The sequence below is a fragment of the Phascolarctos cinereus genome, unplaced genomic scaffold (genome assembly GCF_003287225.1).
Source record: "Phascolarctos cinereus isolate Bilbo 61053 unplaced genomic scaffold, phaCin_HiC Scaffold_5;HRSCAF=322, whole genome shotgun sequence".
NCBI classification, from domain to species: Eukaryota; Metazoa; Chordata; class Mammalia; order Diprotodontia; family Phascolarctidae; genus Phascolarctos; species Phascolarctos cinereus.
In genome coordinates, this window is record NW_027555958.1 from 315,990,215 (window position 1) to 316,007,136 (window position 16,922).

At 38.3% G+C, this 16,922-nt stretch overlaps 1 protein-coding gene across 1 annotated transcript in view; it reads left to right on the forward strand.

The window, feature by feature from the left end:
- PPM1E (protein phosphatase, Mg2+/Mn2+ dependent 1E) overlaps positions 1–16,922 on the forward strand; it is a 215,437-nt gene that overhangs the window by 165,992 nt on the left and 32,523 nt on the right. The window contains 1 exon segment of the mRNA XM_020991860.2: positions 8,401–8,519. Coding sequence (XP_020847519.1) covers positions 8,401–8,519 — 119 coding nt within the window.

Here is a 16,922-nt window from a genome sequence, read left to right on the forward strand (position 1 = left end):
TGAAATTTAAGAATATTATTTCTTAGTAAAAGGCAGTAATGACTGCAATAAAGTTGAGACCAGTTTAAACAAAGAAATTGTTTTGATAATAAAACAGTAAATATGACCCTTGTTGGCATTAGCTATTTTTTTATTGATGTTAGCTCAAGTTGCTTAGCCACATATATACCCAATGCTGAATGCTGAACAAAATATACTAATGCCTACTCATAAGAAGATTTCCTTCCAAGAAGCCAAGGCACAGATAAACCTACTCAGATGGAACTGTGATCTCATGGGTTTTCATGTCCCCTCCAATGATACAGATTGCAACCTGCCCATGCCTACCCATCTCATGTGACTCTTATCCATTTCCTCCAATAAGTTTGCCATAAGTATTACACTCAATGTGTTGGGAGCCTTTCATGGCAACATGTAAAACAGATAAACACACAGAAAGCAAAACAGGAGAAGAGGGACTTGTACTTTGTTATTTCTGGTCACAAAAGGGAAAGAGGAAGGAAGAAGATGATGAAAGGGATTCTCGTGTCTGTGAACTCCAGCAACTTACTGAGTAGCAAGCAGTATGTCCACTGTAATGCATATCTAGTGGACATCTAGTGGAAACATGCTTTAAAAATATTACATTCTTCAATAAATTCCCCAAGTTTCTGTGTATATAAGATAGGCTATCACTCCATCCCTTTTGAATGTCAACCTGTTTGTGCGAATCACAGTCAGTAAACATTTCACTGACAAAAGTATCAGGGAAAGATCTTTGTGGTATGAGAGTCAAAGAGGAAAGTCTCTGAAACTGGCCAGTAAGTAGCCAATAGTGGACAGGTAGAGAAAGCTAAGTTTTATTAAGAGAATGCCTGATGGGCATATATCACTGTCAGTTAACTACTGGGGGTTGGGGGAAGGAGGACATTGGCACTGATGGTTCCTAGATTGGAAAGAAAGCATCTTTGAAAGAGAAAATGTCTTCCCTGATTTGAACTCAATTTTATCTGATGAGGATTGATAAAGAATCCTAAGCCATTTTAATACATCTCAATATAGTGGCAAATTTGCCTTCTTTATTTTTAGTTTTGTGTGTTATTCCAGACTTAGCACACAGATGAATAATTCCAAGGAAGCAATCATAAATTTTTCATCATTTCAGTACTGTCATTCCAGAACAAGGACACATTGAGAGATAACATCATCTCAATATGTGGGCTGAGTTGAGTCTGCTTCAGATGGTTTCTCTCAAAGTTAATTGATGGAAACTTCCCACCTTCAGAGTCTCTTATTACCTTAGCAATGCCATGCCAAGACTGCTGAACTGCAGCTGTGGGTGTTACGCAAACACCCACACTACCAGTGTCAGGAAGGCTGTTCTTTCAAACCTCTAATTTATCTAATAATGTCTTTAGTGACTTGTGTAGGTTTGGCATTATGATGAAAATGTTGCCTGGCTTGGGCTAGAACAAGAGTTCAGTTTGCAGCCTTAAAATCTGTATTCTCTTGTATGCACACAGAAGATACTAGCATGTACACTGGGGATTAATACCTGCTTTGGTGTATCTGGCATAGTCCTTAGGTCTGAGGTATAAAATTCCGTTAACCATCCACTTGGGCTACTCTTGACTGATTAATTTCTCTGAGCTTCAGTTTCTTCCTATCTCACAAGAGTCATTGTGAAGAAAGCTTTTTGGAAACCTAAAATTGTTATAGAAATGTAAGTTATTGTTTTTGTCACCTCTATTACTTTTAATAAAAATGTTAACTTATTGTCTGTTTGCTGTAGCAAATTAAAGTACTGTTGATACCCAGACATATTCTGGGCAATCAGAAAATCATCATATTTTAAAGTGATAAAGAAATTTAAAGATTATCTACTTCCCTTCATTTTTCAAGTGAAGAAACAGAGGCCCAGAGAAATTAAATTATTTGCATAGTGTCATATGGCTAGTTAACAGCAGAATTGAGACCTATTTTCTGACTCTTAGTCCCATCATTCCGCATTGCCTCTATTAAGATTGGCTATAGCTGTTAGATGCTGAAATTTTGGTTCTGTCCCAGAAAAGTCTCACCCAGTATGAAACCCAGTATGAAACCATATATATCCAACCTTCAGAGTCAGGCTGTGTCACTGAATAGATTCTGAGATATCATCTAATCTTTTGGACCCTATGGCAAAATAGTAATAACACGTGGTGTGAATTATAAGATACCACTGCCTTCTGAGGGTTTGAGTTATCGCCATAATTATGAGGAGCTTTCCCTAATTGCTTTAGCAAACAAAAACAGGCTACAAGAAAAAAAAATATCAACTGTGTTCACTGCAGTGAGAGGAAATCCTAAAGGTTTCCTTTAATATAGTCCATGTCACTGAATCCACATGCTCCAATGTGAAGTCTAAACAGGAAAGTAGTCTTGTATTGCATAGAAAACTAACATGCTCTTTCCTGAGATGTGTCATTCGGCAAGGAATATAGTGTTAATCCACAGATTCTGAGAATGATTTTTGTGCTCCCATAATGACAGAACATCTGTGTCTGTCTTAACATTCTGCTATATCACTGCTTGACTTTTACAAAACGAATCATTTAGGAAAAGCTGATGAAAAAAATTTAATTTGTGTAAACATTGACTAAAGACTGAGCCACAGAAGGTGTGTGGTTTGTGCATTATAACACAATCAGTGTCTTTTTGTGAATCATAAAATATTCTTCTAAGCAGGTTTTGGTTTATACATATACATATATATATATATATATGTATATATTTTTAAAAGAATACAAACAGGATAGCAAGGTAGGCTAAAAGATGTTAAGACTAAAGATTAAATACTTAGTTTTAATAGCAGGTTAATAATTAATATTGTTAACAGGGATAAATAATCAAGACATTTGTGACTATGGCCTATACAAAGTGAAATCCCAAAGATTTCAGTACATGCCAGGTGAGTTGAGAGTTCATGTATAGATTATAGAAGGATAATTATTTGTTAGCTTAAAATAACACTAGATGGGTAAAATCTGAAATAACTGAGGAAACAGATTTGAACTTCTGAGCATATCAATTTATTAAGTGATACATGCCAATTGCGTAACAAATCTGGACCAAGCCTCCTCAGCTTGGCACTGGACCCTGAATACTGGGGGAGACAGATTTTTATGCATTAAAAGAAAACAATTAACAAGATGTAAAACAAGATTAGATAATCTGATTTCTGATTGGAGGAAAGATTAAGGGCTTCCAAATTGGGAGAGGGAGAGCCAACAGTTACAATTCCCTGAAATCAGAAAAGTTGTCCTACTCTCCCTCCCACAATTGTCTTATTTAATCAAAGAATACAAGGAAACAGTAACTGACCAGTACAGGGCCAATTTTCAACTAAGACATATGGGTTGCTTGAGATATATAATCATGAGAAAACTCCTTACAACAGTCTTTGGATCTGACTGGGGCTTCTGGTCAGCACAACCTAGGTCTAGGGGTTAACCCTAGGTTAAGAGTCTCTAAGCAACAGGTAGAGGTGGTCCAGATTCCCAGCCATGCAGGGTTAGGTTTAAACAATGCAATAATGTTTTCTCACAATTTCCACAAATGAATAAAGTTTTCTCACGAGACAAAAATCAGACTAGAACATAATAGAACAGGAAGAGAACTGAGCTAGCTCCAGAATTAAGTCACAAGATGGAGTTAGTGTGGTTCACTCAATTGCCACAGTAGTTTGATCCTGGGTATCAATATGTGACAATCTTATTGAACCTGGGAGCCTCCTCATGAGCAAAGCCACGGGAAATTCTAATACATTTTCATGTGCACAGAGTCACTACTAGCTTTGGTGAAGAATACCTATTTAAATGATCAGCTATCCAATTGAAGTATAAATAGAATTCTGATGATTGATTTCTCTCTTTTCTCAGTTGCTAGATTAAAAATGATCCAATGGCACATAATACAGAATTGTTATATTTACCTGCACAAAGCTAGAAGGGTTGATTGGGTGCTTTGGGATCTAAAGAGAAGACCAAAATTCTGAATGAGCATTCATTTCTTTTTAGTGGACTTGTTTTTATGAAGACATAAAGTTCTTGATGGTTGGGATGATGAACACTTAAGAAAGTATGATCATGTAGAATAGCTTTTACTGGTTAGGGTCGGGGGGGGTGGGGAGCATATGTATGAAGATTTAGAGAGGAAAAGTCTAGACTGTTAATTCATTGGTATGGGACCTCCCAGTGTAGAATTTCCTTAACTGGTACAAATTGCAACTCATCTATGATTTAGCGTCTTTGAGTGTTGTTGCCTGGGCACTGACAGGTAAAGAGATCTCTCCATGGTCACACAGTCAGTCTGTGCTAGAGGCTGGACTTGAACCCATTTTTCCTGGTTCCATGTCCCACTGTTAATCAGCTATGACATCTTATCTCTACCACCTGTATAATTTTTGTAAAAATAGTCATTTTCAAGTAATTTACTTCAAGTAATTAAGGAGGATTACTTAACAACTCAGAATCCCTAAGTTGAAATACAGAAGACCTGATTCAGATTCCATGAAGACACTAGCTTTGTATAAGTCTCTTAATCTCCTACTGCCCCTAGGCTACTCTCTCTTTCTAAAATAGTATTTTATTTTTCCAATTATATGTAAAGAAAATTTTCAAGATTCCTTTTTACAAAATTTTGAGTTCCAAATTTTTCTCCCTTCCTCCCTCCCCTTCTCTCTTCCTAAAACAGTGAACAATTTGATATAGATTATTTATATACAATCATGCAAAACATATTTCCATATTAGTCATGTTGTGAAAGAAGAAACAGACTGAAAGGGAAAACACACACAGACAGAAAATAAAGAAAGTGAAAATGGCAGGTTTCAATCTGTATTCAGAGTCCATCAGTTCTTTCTCTGGAGGTGGTTAGCATTTTTCATCATGAGTCCTTTAGAATTGCCTTGGGTCATTGTATTGCTGAGAGGAGCTAAGTTATTCATAGTTGATCTTTACACAGTGTTGCTGTTACTGTGTACAATGTTCTCCTGGTTCTGCTCATTTCACTCTGCATCAGTTCATATAAGTCTTTCCAGATTTTTCTGAAATCAGCCTGCTCATCATTTCTTATAGCATGATAATATTCCATTATATTCATGGCTTGTTCAGCCATTCCCCAATTGATGAGCATCCCCTCAATTTCTAGTTTTTTGCCTAGTTTACTCTCTAAAGTCTCCAAATTACAGAGAAGTTGCTAATCTCATTGGTGGAGGAGGAAGTTCCTGCACTAATAGTTCTCATACTATGAATTAAGTGGTCTAGACTTATATAGAGTATATATACTGAGTAGACCATTAGCATGTTTAAATGTCCATACTCCGAGCTGTTAATCTCTTTGTGCCTCAGTTTCTGCATCTGTAAAATGAAGGGGTTAGACTCCATGGCCTTTAAAGTTCCAGCTCTAAATCTAGGATTTTATCATCCTATGGTTATGGTACCAGTGTTTAAAGTGACCATAAAGTTGAATTTGCTCATTTCAGAGGAGTCAAGTGGAATTCAACAACATGGGACAGTGGAAAGAACACTAACTCTGGAGTCAACAGACACTTGCTTTTGTACTGGACACTGTTTGAAGTCCTAAGGATACAAAGAAAGATACAAATAAAGAGACAGTCCCTGCTCTGAGGACCCAGGTTCCTATCCCACTTCTGATGCTTACTCCCTTCCTCACCTTGGACAGCTCACTTCATCTCCCTGGGTGTCAGTTTTCTCATTTCTAAAATGAAGGGGTTGAATTTCATGGCCTCTGAGGTTTCTTCCAGCTCTAGTCCTAGCATCCTTTAGATAATGCCACCATGGTTATCCTAATTAAACATAATTATTTTCTCTACTTGGAAAAGAGGGGAATGAATTAGTCAAAACATATTTTTCAGAGCTCTTCCCAAACAAAGAACCTAACACAAAGTTCAGAGAGATCTCAATGCAGTGATTTTTACTAAATCATCCCCCTGTCCCCAACAACAGAAATTTGCACTCCCTTAATATTTGTTAGACATATCTTTCATTATTGTTGTTCAGTCGTTTCATGTTTGACTTTTGGTGACCCCATTTGGGGTTTTCTTGGCAAAGATATTGGAGTGGTTTGCCATTTCTGTCAGCTCATATTACAGAAGAAGAAACTGAGGCAAATTGGGTTAAGCGACTTACCCAGGGTCACACAGCTAGTAAGTGTCTGAGGCCAGATTTAAACTCAGGAAGGTGAGTCTTCCTAATGCCAGGTCCAGAGTTCTATCCCCTACGCCACCTAGCTGCCCCCAGACATATCTTACATCTGTTCGAACATCAACACTTGTATCAGAATCTTCCTAGTACTGTATGAGAAAAGGTGAATGGAGGCAGTTATTAGCACATTAGTCACTCCTGGTAATTCTCTTAATAATGACAGGATATGCTTCTGTTTAAGTAATATCAAGCATTCTCTGATGTGACTGTTTTAAAATATATTTGCAAATCTGATTTTTCAGAAATAATCACTGTTTTAATTCAAAGTCAAAACCATGAGAAGAGATTCAGGCTTAGTTTATAGCTTTCTGTCACATGGGAATAGCTGTGTGGATAAAGTGTCTGGCTTGATGTTGAACATCTCCCTAGGTATTAGTCAGCTAATCCTCTTCCCTACCTCACTGAAAATATTTTCATTCTGTCTGACAAAAAAGAAAAAAAAATCAACGGGGACTAAAAGTGTCCTGCAGATGATACATCTGCCACTAATGGAACTGATGGTTAATGCTCTCATTCCTAAAGTTTTCACATCCTTTTATGAGTTCAGAGCTAAACAGCTGGAAATTGAACAAGAAAGTTTTCTATTTAACTCAGAGAAAATGAGAGGATCAGGTGGGGGAAGTGACTGTACAGAAAAGGTGATTTGGGAATAGCCACCAGAGCCTGTATGGTCAGTCATATGGCAATAAAGGTAGGGGAGTAAAATAGGACAATCTTTATAAAAAGCCATTTTCAAGTCTACTTTGAGGCATTAAGGAGGATTATTTAACAACTCAGAATTCCTGAGTTGGAGTCAGGAAGACCTGGGGTTCAGACTTAATAGCTTTGTGACCCTGAGCTAGGCTCTTAACCTCTTACTACCCCTAGACAACTCTTGTAAGACTATAAATTACAGAAAAGTTACTAATTGCATTGGTGAAGGGAGTTTCTGCAGTGGGAGTTCCCACATCAATGAATTAAGTGGTCTAGAGTCACCGAAGGATTAGGGGCTCTGGTTAGGGCCATTGAATTTATTCAGAAAAGTAAACTCTTTGTTAGGTACCATTCAAGCAAAAGTGTGTGTGTATATTACCTCAGAACTTCCTGGGTTTCACAGGACCTACCATAAGTGGTGGTAGTTGTTGAATCGTTTCAGTCATGTCTGACTCTTTGTGACTCTGTGAGTTTTTCTTGGCAAAGATACTGGAATGGTTTGCCATTTTCCTTCTCCAGCTCATTTTACAAATGAGGAAACTGAGGCAAACAGGGTTAAGCGACTTGCCCAGGGTCACACAACTAGTCAGTGTCTGAGGTCAAATCTGAACTCAGGTTCTCCTGACTCCAGGCCCAGTGCTTTATCTACTATACCACCTAGCTGCCCTACCATGAGGAGATATCCTATTTATTTCCTCTGGTAGATTATAAACTCCATGAAAACAAGAACCGCTATCTTCTTAATCTTTGCATCTCTCCTGGTATGGTACCTTATGCATAATGAATGTTTAATTGAATTGGTCTGACAATTGTCAAAGGGGCTCAGCAATGGAGGATTTAAACATTGCTACTGTATCCCCTTTGTTTTACAATGCCCATTTGTTTTTAATTTCACAATCATTTTCTGACATACCCACTATATAATCCTTCCCAGTAACAAAGAAAAACAGTTAAGCAAAATCCCACAGTCTATCTCCTCTCTCTCTCTCTCCTCCCTTTCTTCCCCTCCCTCTTTCTCCTCTCTCTCTCCTCTTTGAGATCGTAACTGACCTTTACATTTCATCTGAATTTAGTTGCTTTTTAATGTTGTCTGTATTAGCATCTTTATAGTTACTGTATTTATTATTTTCCTGGTTCTCCTTTTTTTTTTTGCTCTGCATTCATTCATTCATACGCCTCCCCATATTTCCCTGAATCCCTACCCCTTCATTTCTTATAGCAGAATAATATTCCATTACATTCACATCCCACATTTCTTTCAGCCATTCTCCAACCTAAGAGTTCCCACTTTCTACTTTTGTTACCACAAAAAAACACTACTATGAGTATTTTGGTATATATGGGGCCTTTCTGTCTTTGACCTCCTTGTATCCCTTCTTATTTTGAAATATCTTCAGCTTTATATGAAATTCACTGCTTTATTAACTCTTGCTGAAAACTGCCTTTCCTTTATCTTTTTCAGTAATTGCCCTTCCTTTTTGGCTGCTGCTTTAGCCAGAGCAACATCAGATGAAGTCCTTCAGAGTGATCTTTCTATGTACTATATACCAAAGGAAACAGATGGCACAGAAGGAACTGTGGGTAAGTAGCTCTATACATTATTACATTATTAGTATAATGCTAAAATATTGGTATGCAGAATGACTCACAGCAAATGGCACCTAAATCTATATTCAATTGTATTTCCTCAGTGATATGTTTGTATCGACTACCAGAAAGGGACATTAAAAAGAATAAGTTGGTAGAAGGGGGGGAAACTTTTAGTTTTTGTAGATGAATTCAGAAGAGAGGAGAGAGGTATAGGAGGTGTGATGCTACAGTGCAAAGGAAACAGTTACAGTGATCACTAGAGTGGAAGAGATTGATGACTGGTCAACTGGAAAGAGTGAGCCAAAGAGAAGCATTAATTATTATTCAAGGAGCCTGTCAGGTTATTATTATTATTATTATTATTATTTTAATCATGTCTTACTTCTGAGTTTAAATGGGAACAAAATAAAAGTAAAGTTTTGTAGCTTACCTTTAATAAATCAAGCACGTAGAGTGCCAAAAATATTGTATTATACCCCCCCAAAAAATGTCAAGAACAAAATAGCTTTCTAAAAACAACTGTAAAGCAGAAACTCTTTGTTATGGTAAATTTCCTATCAGTCAACAGGGAGGTGGCTATAAGGAAAATATGCATCTGGCACTCCAGCTTTTCTGAGAGGCTGTTGTAGGCTTTTCCCCCCAGGCAAAGAAAGGAGCAGAATAGATTTGTCTATGTCTCAGAGAAGCAGAATTTATTCAGTCCATAACTGCCTCTAAAGAAATGTTGATGTTTTTGAAAATAAGAGCCCTTTCACTCAAAATAATCTAATACGGCAATTTTTCATTTTAACACATTAACCTAAGAGCCACTATGTTTACCATTCTAGGCACCAGTGATGAAAAGATAAAAAATACCATAGTCTCTAACTTCAAGCAGAGAACAGAGGGGGGTGAGGTATATACAATTCAGTTCAATGAACATTTAACTATCTATTCTGTGCCAACTCCAGTAATAGGTGCTGGGGATACAATGACCAAAGCAAAAGTCCCTGCCCACAGCGAACTTACATTCTGCTGGGAGAAATAATTTTCACCTTAACAAAAATGTAAGGCAAACTGCATAGGGGTAGCAATCAGAAAAGACTTACGGGGGAGGAGATCACTGAACTGAGCTTTGAAGGAAGACAAGAGGGCAGCTAGGTGGATAAGCTCTGGCCTTGGAGTCAGGAGGATGTAAGTTCAAATCTGTCCTCAGACACATGACACTTGTTAGCAAGTCACTTAATCCTGATTGCTTCACCAAAAAGGCCAAAAAAAAAAAAGACAAGAATTCTGAGAGGCAAAGATGAGGAGGAAGTACATCCCAGGCAAGTGAGACAGTCTGTGTGAATCCATAGAGGCAGGAGATAAACTACTGAGTTCAGGAAATGGCTATCTGGTTTAGCTGGAATGTACAATTCATAAAGGGCTGTAATATGAACTAAGGCTAGAAAGATAAAAGTCACACTGTGGAGAGTCTTAAATGCTGTTCTGAAGACTGTATTCTATCTGAGAAACAGTGGGGTGAAAGAAAAGAATGCTTTCAGGTGTGATTCATGAAAGGCTTCACAGATAAGGTAGTACAGGTGCTGAGCCTTGAAAAAAGATAAGGATTCTGAAAGACAGAAATAAGGAGAGTGTCATTTTTGACATGAAAGACGGCTTGTGTAAAATTCATTGAGAGAGATGTCATGTTGAGTTAGAAGAACAACTAGTGTAGATTTACCTAAGAGTAATATGGTCAGACCTGTGCCCTAGATTATTTCAGTAGGTGTGTCAAGGGTGTATTTAAGAAGGGAGAGTTAGTAGACTATTGCAGTAGTCCAGATGAGAGCTGACAAGGCCTTGACTGAAAGGTCAGGGAAGGGAAGTAGCTGAGCAAGTAGAGCAGATGGGACAGATGTGAGAGATGTTGTGGAGGAAGAATTGACAAAACAAGGCAATTGACTAGATGTGAGGGAATGAGGGAAAGGGAAGAACAAATATGATAGATTTTGAATCTGGGTAACTGGGAGGATGATAATGCACTTAGTAGAAATAGGGAATTTGGGAAAAGGAGAGTGGGTTTTTTTGAAGGGAAGAAGAGAGATGTATGGTTATGTTTTGGACATGGTGAATTTGAGGTGCCAGTGTGAGAATCAGGTAAAGCTGTCCAGGCAGCCAAATGGAGAACTGGAGCACGGAGGGGAAAACAGAGCTAGAGATTTTGATTTGAGAATCATCTCATGTGGTGATTACACCATTGGAACATGAGGTTACATGTGATTGTTACACTGTTGGGGACAGAAGAGATCACCTGCAGGAGTATAGGAAGGAAAGCTGAAGGACAGAGCTTTGAGGAATGTTCATACATGGGTAGTGGTAGAAAGATGAAGAACTAACTAGCTTAGGACTTTGGTCAGAAAATCTGGAAAAGAGCCAGAAAAGAGGAGAGTCACAGAAACCAAGGGAGGAAAGGGTAGGAGGGAAGATTTCACAGTATTTAAAGTTGCAGAAGAGTCAAGGAGGGATAAGGGCTGAGAAAAAGCTATTGGCATTGACAATTAAAAAGTTATTGGTAATTTCTTTGATAAAGGCCTAATTCCTCAAATATATAGAGAACTGAGTCAAATTTATAAGAATATCAGTCATTCCTTGACTGATAAATTGTCAAAGGATATAAACAGGCAGTTTTCAGAAGAAGCCAAAGCTATCTATAGTCACATGAAGAAATGCTCTAAATTACTGTTGAGAAATGCAAATTAAAACAAGTGAGATTCTACCTCACACCTATCAGATTGGCTGACATGACAGAAAAGCAAAATGACAAATGCTGGAGGGAGTGTAGAAAAATTGGGACACCAATGCACTGTTGGTGGAGTTGTGAACTGGTCCAGCCCTTCTAGAGAGCAATTCAGAACCATGCCCAAAAGAGTGATGCCACTCAAGTGAAGAAGACCCAGTTGAGGTTAAAGTTGCTTTTTGATCTAGCAATACCACTACTGGATCTGTAACACAAAAAGATCAAAGGGGAAGGAAAAGGACCTATATGTACAAAAATATTTATAGCAGCTCTTTTTGTGGTAGCAATTGGGAATGGCTGAACAAGTTGTAGTTTATGATTGTGATAAAATACTATTGTGCTATAAGAAATGACAAGCAGGGTAGTTTCAGAAAAAACCTGGGAAGACTTATATGAACTGATGCAAAGTGAAGTGAGCAGAACCAAGAGACCATTGTACAGAGTAACAGCAGTATTGTCTGATGATCAACTATGATCTAGCTATTCTCTACAGTACAATGATCCATGACAATTCCAAAGAACTTATGATGTACTATGTACCTCCAGAGAAAGAACTGATGAAATCTAAATGCAGTTGAAATCATACTTTTTTCTTCTTTATTTTTCTGGATTATTGTGAGGGGGTTTTTTTGCCTTTATTTTCTTTTATAACATGGCTAATATGGAAACATGTTTTGCATGGCTGCACTGTATATAATCTATATAAAATTGCTTGCCTTCTCAAGAAGGGAGGAGTAGAGGGACAGAGAGAATTTGGAACTTAAAATTTTTTTAAATGATATTAAAAATTGATTTTGCATATAATTGAGGGAAAAAATTTAAGTTTATTGGTGACCTAAGAGAGGAAAAATACCAGTGAGAGGATTGAGAATATAAGCCAGATTGTAGGTGGTTGGAGGAGTGTAGTATTAAATGAAGAAGCACTAGTTGGGGAAGTAAACTGCTCTGGCTAAAAAAAGTGTAGAGAGGGAAGATGAGATAAGAAGATATCTTGTAGGGCCAAACGAAAGGTTTATTTTTGTTAGATTGTTGATCAACTAAGCAGGTTCCGAGAGACTGGAGGGGATAGGGTTGAGGAGTTAGCTCTACTTATGTCAAGACTTGGGTTTTCCCAATGAAATAGGAGATGAGGTGATTTGCTAAGAGGAGGGGAGTGGTGAGTTGAAGGGGTAGGAAGTAAGTTGGAGCTTAAGGAGAGAAGGTTTGGAACAACTGCTTTGAGGAAAGTCATAGGGAGTCAGTATGAAATGGATAAAAGGATTTCCACACAAGTGAAGACATAGTTGAGGTTAAAGTTGCTTGCCCAGTTTTGGACATTTGCTTTTAAATTTGCCGCACAAAAAAACCAAACCACATTAGTTAGATGCTGAGGAATGTAAAGAAAATGAATAATGAAAAAATTTGTTCTTTGTACAGTGGGTGTTTATGTCATTTAATAAAGGGCAAAGCAAACAATATTAGGAGACACCTAGAAGACTTGTATCTCTCTTTTCCTCCAAGTTATTCTTTGGTAGGAAAAAATATCTAGGAATGAAGAACTGTTGCTTTTGAAGCAAATGTGTCCTCTTGTCTTAGCCAACAGTAACTAACTCACCTGAAACCATTGTGGTCCAGAGTGCAGTTAGATAGGATTCCTGCTCTGATACAGGTAACAATAACTAGGGATACTAGTGCAAGGAGGCAAATTTAACCTGATAGGTATCATGGAAACTTGGTGGGATGATCCATATGACTGGACTGTGGCTACGGATATAGGTTTACCTTATTCAAAAGAAAAAGAGTAAGTAGATGGGGAGGGTGGGGTAGCACTGTATATTAAGAAGGTGGAAATACAGGAACCAGCATGATAGAGAGTATTTGGGTGAAGGTCAAAGGAGGAAGGAACAAAGTGACTTTGTCATTGGAGTACACCAGTAACCACCTAGACAGAAGAGAAGAAATAAATGAGGAGTCTGGGGAACGTCACAAGTCTAGCGCAGAGATATGATGAAGTAGTGATAAGGGACTTCAGTTATTATAACATCTGCTGGAACTCTCTCTCTCCCCAAAGCAGAGCAGCTAATAACTTCTTGTCATCCTTGAAAGACGGAGAAACCAATAAGGGGAAATTCTATTCTGAGTCAGTTTTCTCCCTAACAGGGAGAAACTTATTGCAGTGGTAGAAATGATAGTAAACCTGAGTAGGTGAGGGGAAAGTATCTAACCTGGAGTTTGTGATAGAGAAGGAGAAGATTTCCAGGTATAATCTAATAACATTCTAGATTTTGGGAAAGCAGACCTCAGAGATTTCAGAGGAAAGATATGCAGGAGCCCATGAATTAAAAGGCTTCAGAGGAAGTCAGCCCAGGAGAGATATAAGTTGCTCAAGATTGAAATTCTGAAGACACAAAGGGAAATAATGCTATTGAGAAAGAAAAATAAGATTTGTCTGGAAAAATCAATGTGAATGCACCAGGAACTCACTAACCAACCTGAATTTTAGAAAGAAATTTACAGAAGATGAAAGCAAAACCAGAGAATGAATATTAGAGTGTGGTTCTGTCCTGTAAAAAGTGTCAGGAATGTTAAAACTCAGGATGAGCTGAGGCTGGTGAAGAAAACTAAAAACAACAAAAGGGCTTGTTGGGCTTTTTTTTTTAACCTATATTAGGAGGTAAAGGAAGACCAAAGAAGAGAAAGGATTTTTGCATAAGATAGGTGGGGATGATGTTAATTAACAAAAGAGAGAGGCAGAGCCATTCAATTTGTATTTTGTTTCTGTTAACTCTGCAACCAGGAAGAATGACCTTTACTCTGGAAATGACAGAATGAAATGATTAACATGATGGCCAAGATAAATAAAGAGATAATAAGAAAACATCTAGCTGCCCTTGATAAATTCAAGTCACCAGTCTCAGATGAGCTACATCCTTGGTTTCTGAAAGAACTGGCAGATATGATTTGCTATGCTACTATCAGCAATATGTAAAAGATTATGAAAAATGAGTTACCATAAGATTGGGGAAGAGCAAGTGTTGAGAGAGAGAGAGAGAGAGAGAGAGAGAGAGAGAGAGAGAGAGAGAGAAGAGAGAGAAGAGAAGAAGAAGAAGAAGAAGAAGAAGAAGAAAAGATAATAGTGACGGCAAGCTATGGGGCAATAATATCTTCCCTTATTGGGAAAATTTTAGAATTGATCATTAAAGAGATGGTTGGCAAATATCTAGAAAGAGAAATGGTGATTACAAAGAACCAGCAGGGCTTCATTAGAACAAGTCATGCCAGATTAACCCTACTTCCTTTTTGATGGAATTACTAAACCAGTAGGTGACGGAAATGCTATGGATATGGTTCGTGTAGACTTGAGGAAAGCTTTTGATTAAGAATTTCATGTTATTCTTGTGGAGCAGATGGAGATGTGGACTAGGTAATGATACAAGGTGAATTCAAAACTGGTTGTATGGCCAAACTCAAAGCCTAGTTCTTAATGGTTCAATGTCTGCAGTCTAGGAGGTATCTAATGACATATCCCATGTTGTGCCCTGTGCTATTTAACATTTTGATCTATTAATAGGATAAGGGGATAGATGGTATTCTCATCAAATGTACAGATCACACAAAGCTAGGGTTGATGACTAACAAAATGGATGATGGAGTCAGGATCTAAAAGGATCTTGACAGACCTTTTTGGCTAGTTCTAATGTGATGAAATTTAGTAGTGATAAATGTAAAGTCTTGGACTTGAGTACAAAAAAATCAACTAAAATAAGATGGAGAAAGCGTGTTTAGAAAGCAGTTGTTCTGGAAAAGATCTAGGGGTTTTAGTGGCTGACAAACTCAATAAGAGCCAGCAGTGTGATGTGGTCCCCCAAAAAGCTAACGTACTGGGACAGCTAGGTGGTGCAGTGGATAGAGTACTGGCCCTGAAGTCAACAGGACCTGAGTTCAAATCTGACCTCAGACGCTTACTAGCTGTGTGACCCTGGGCAAGTCATTTAACCCCATTGTCTAACCAAATAAAAACGAAAAAGCTAATGTGACCTTGAGCTACATTTAGAGAAGTGTAGCTTCTAGAATAGGAGGTGATAGTCTCACCAGTGCCCTCATCAGACCTTGTCTAGAGTACTGTGTTCAGTTCTGGGTACCATGTTTTAGGATGTACATTGATAAGATTGAGTGTCCAGAAAAGAACAACCAGGGTGGTAAAGAGCTCTTACTTAGTTCAGGTCATGTCAGTATAGGTTAAAGGAACTAGGCATGTTTAGTCTGGAAAAGAGAAGACTCAAGCTATCTTCAAGTATTGGAGGGCTGTCATATGGACAGGAGAATAAAAATTGTTCTGTTTGGCCCCAGAGGGCAGAGCCAGGATGGATGAGGACAAATGAAAGCTCTAAATGAAAGCTCCAAAGACGACAAGTTAGGATTGACATCAGGGAAAACTGCCAACAGTTAGAATTGCCTAAAAGTGGAACGGTCAGCCTCAAGAGCAGTGGGTTCCCTTTACTTGAAGGTCTTCAGATAGAGGCTGAACAACTACTTGTCAGATGATTCCTTTTATGTATCAGTTGAAATAGATGGCCCTCTAGGGTCCCTTCCAACTCTCTGATTCTATGATTCTATGATCTGGAGTTATTTCTCTACAAGCTCTGTCACTGCAATAAAATTCTGCATCATATAGTCAGGATGATAGCTGACTCAGCTTTAACTCTAGACGAGAACCAAGACCTTAATGACTACTGAGTAATTTACAGCTGCGAGGGGGCGGATTGCTACTGGGGACCATTTTTACTCCCCTCCCCCTTTCCCCTTCCATTTCAATCAGCAATTATTTATGTTGCTGACATTCTACAGCATTCCCTTCAGGAAAATGTTTCATGTTAGAGAAAAGCTGAAGGGTTGACCTAGACTCTTATTTAAGGAAAAAATTTGTTAAATGCCATAAACTTGTGATATTAAATTGAAGAGGCTTGGAGGGGGTGGAGAAGGTGGGGAGAAAATCAATAGTGACTGTTCTTGCTTTCAGGGCAGCTAGGTTGCATGGTGAATAGAATGTCAGGCCTGAAATCAGGAAGACTCGTCTTTCTCAGTTCAAATCTGGTCTCAGACACTTACTAGCTAGGTGACCCTGGGAAAGTCATTTAACCCTATTTGCCTCGGTTCCTCATCTCTAAAATGAGCTGGAGAAGGAAATGGCAAACCACTCCAATATCTCTGCCAAGAAAACCCCAAAAGGAGTCACCAAGAGTTGGACATGACTCAACAACAACAAAATTCTTGCTCTAAAACCTTTCAAGAGATGCCAGGGAGATATGCCCACGCCAACCCTGTGATTTGAACTGGTATACCATCATTCCAAATCATTTGAAAAATCTTTAATTTACTTAATCAGTCTCACCCAGGATGAACTGTACTGAGATCTCACTGGGAGAGAAAGTTTATTTATAAATCCGTGGGGGAAATAGGCATATGAAATATGGTTTTGTGTTCTGGGACAGTTCTTTAATATTATAAGTTGCAGAGAAGGTGCCAGCCTACATTGGAAGAGTGATTTTTCTGATCCAGGAGTACCCTATATCAATGAAACACAGGTCCCCTGTTTATCTCTTATCCCCATTGTTAGGATCACATACTCCAGGAAGAAGGTCAAGGGTTGCTAA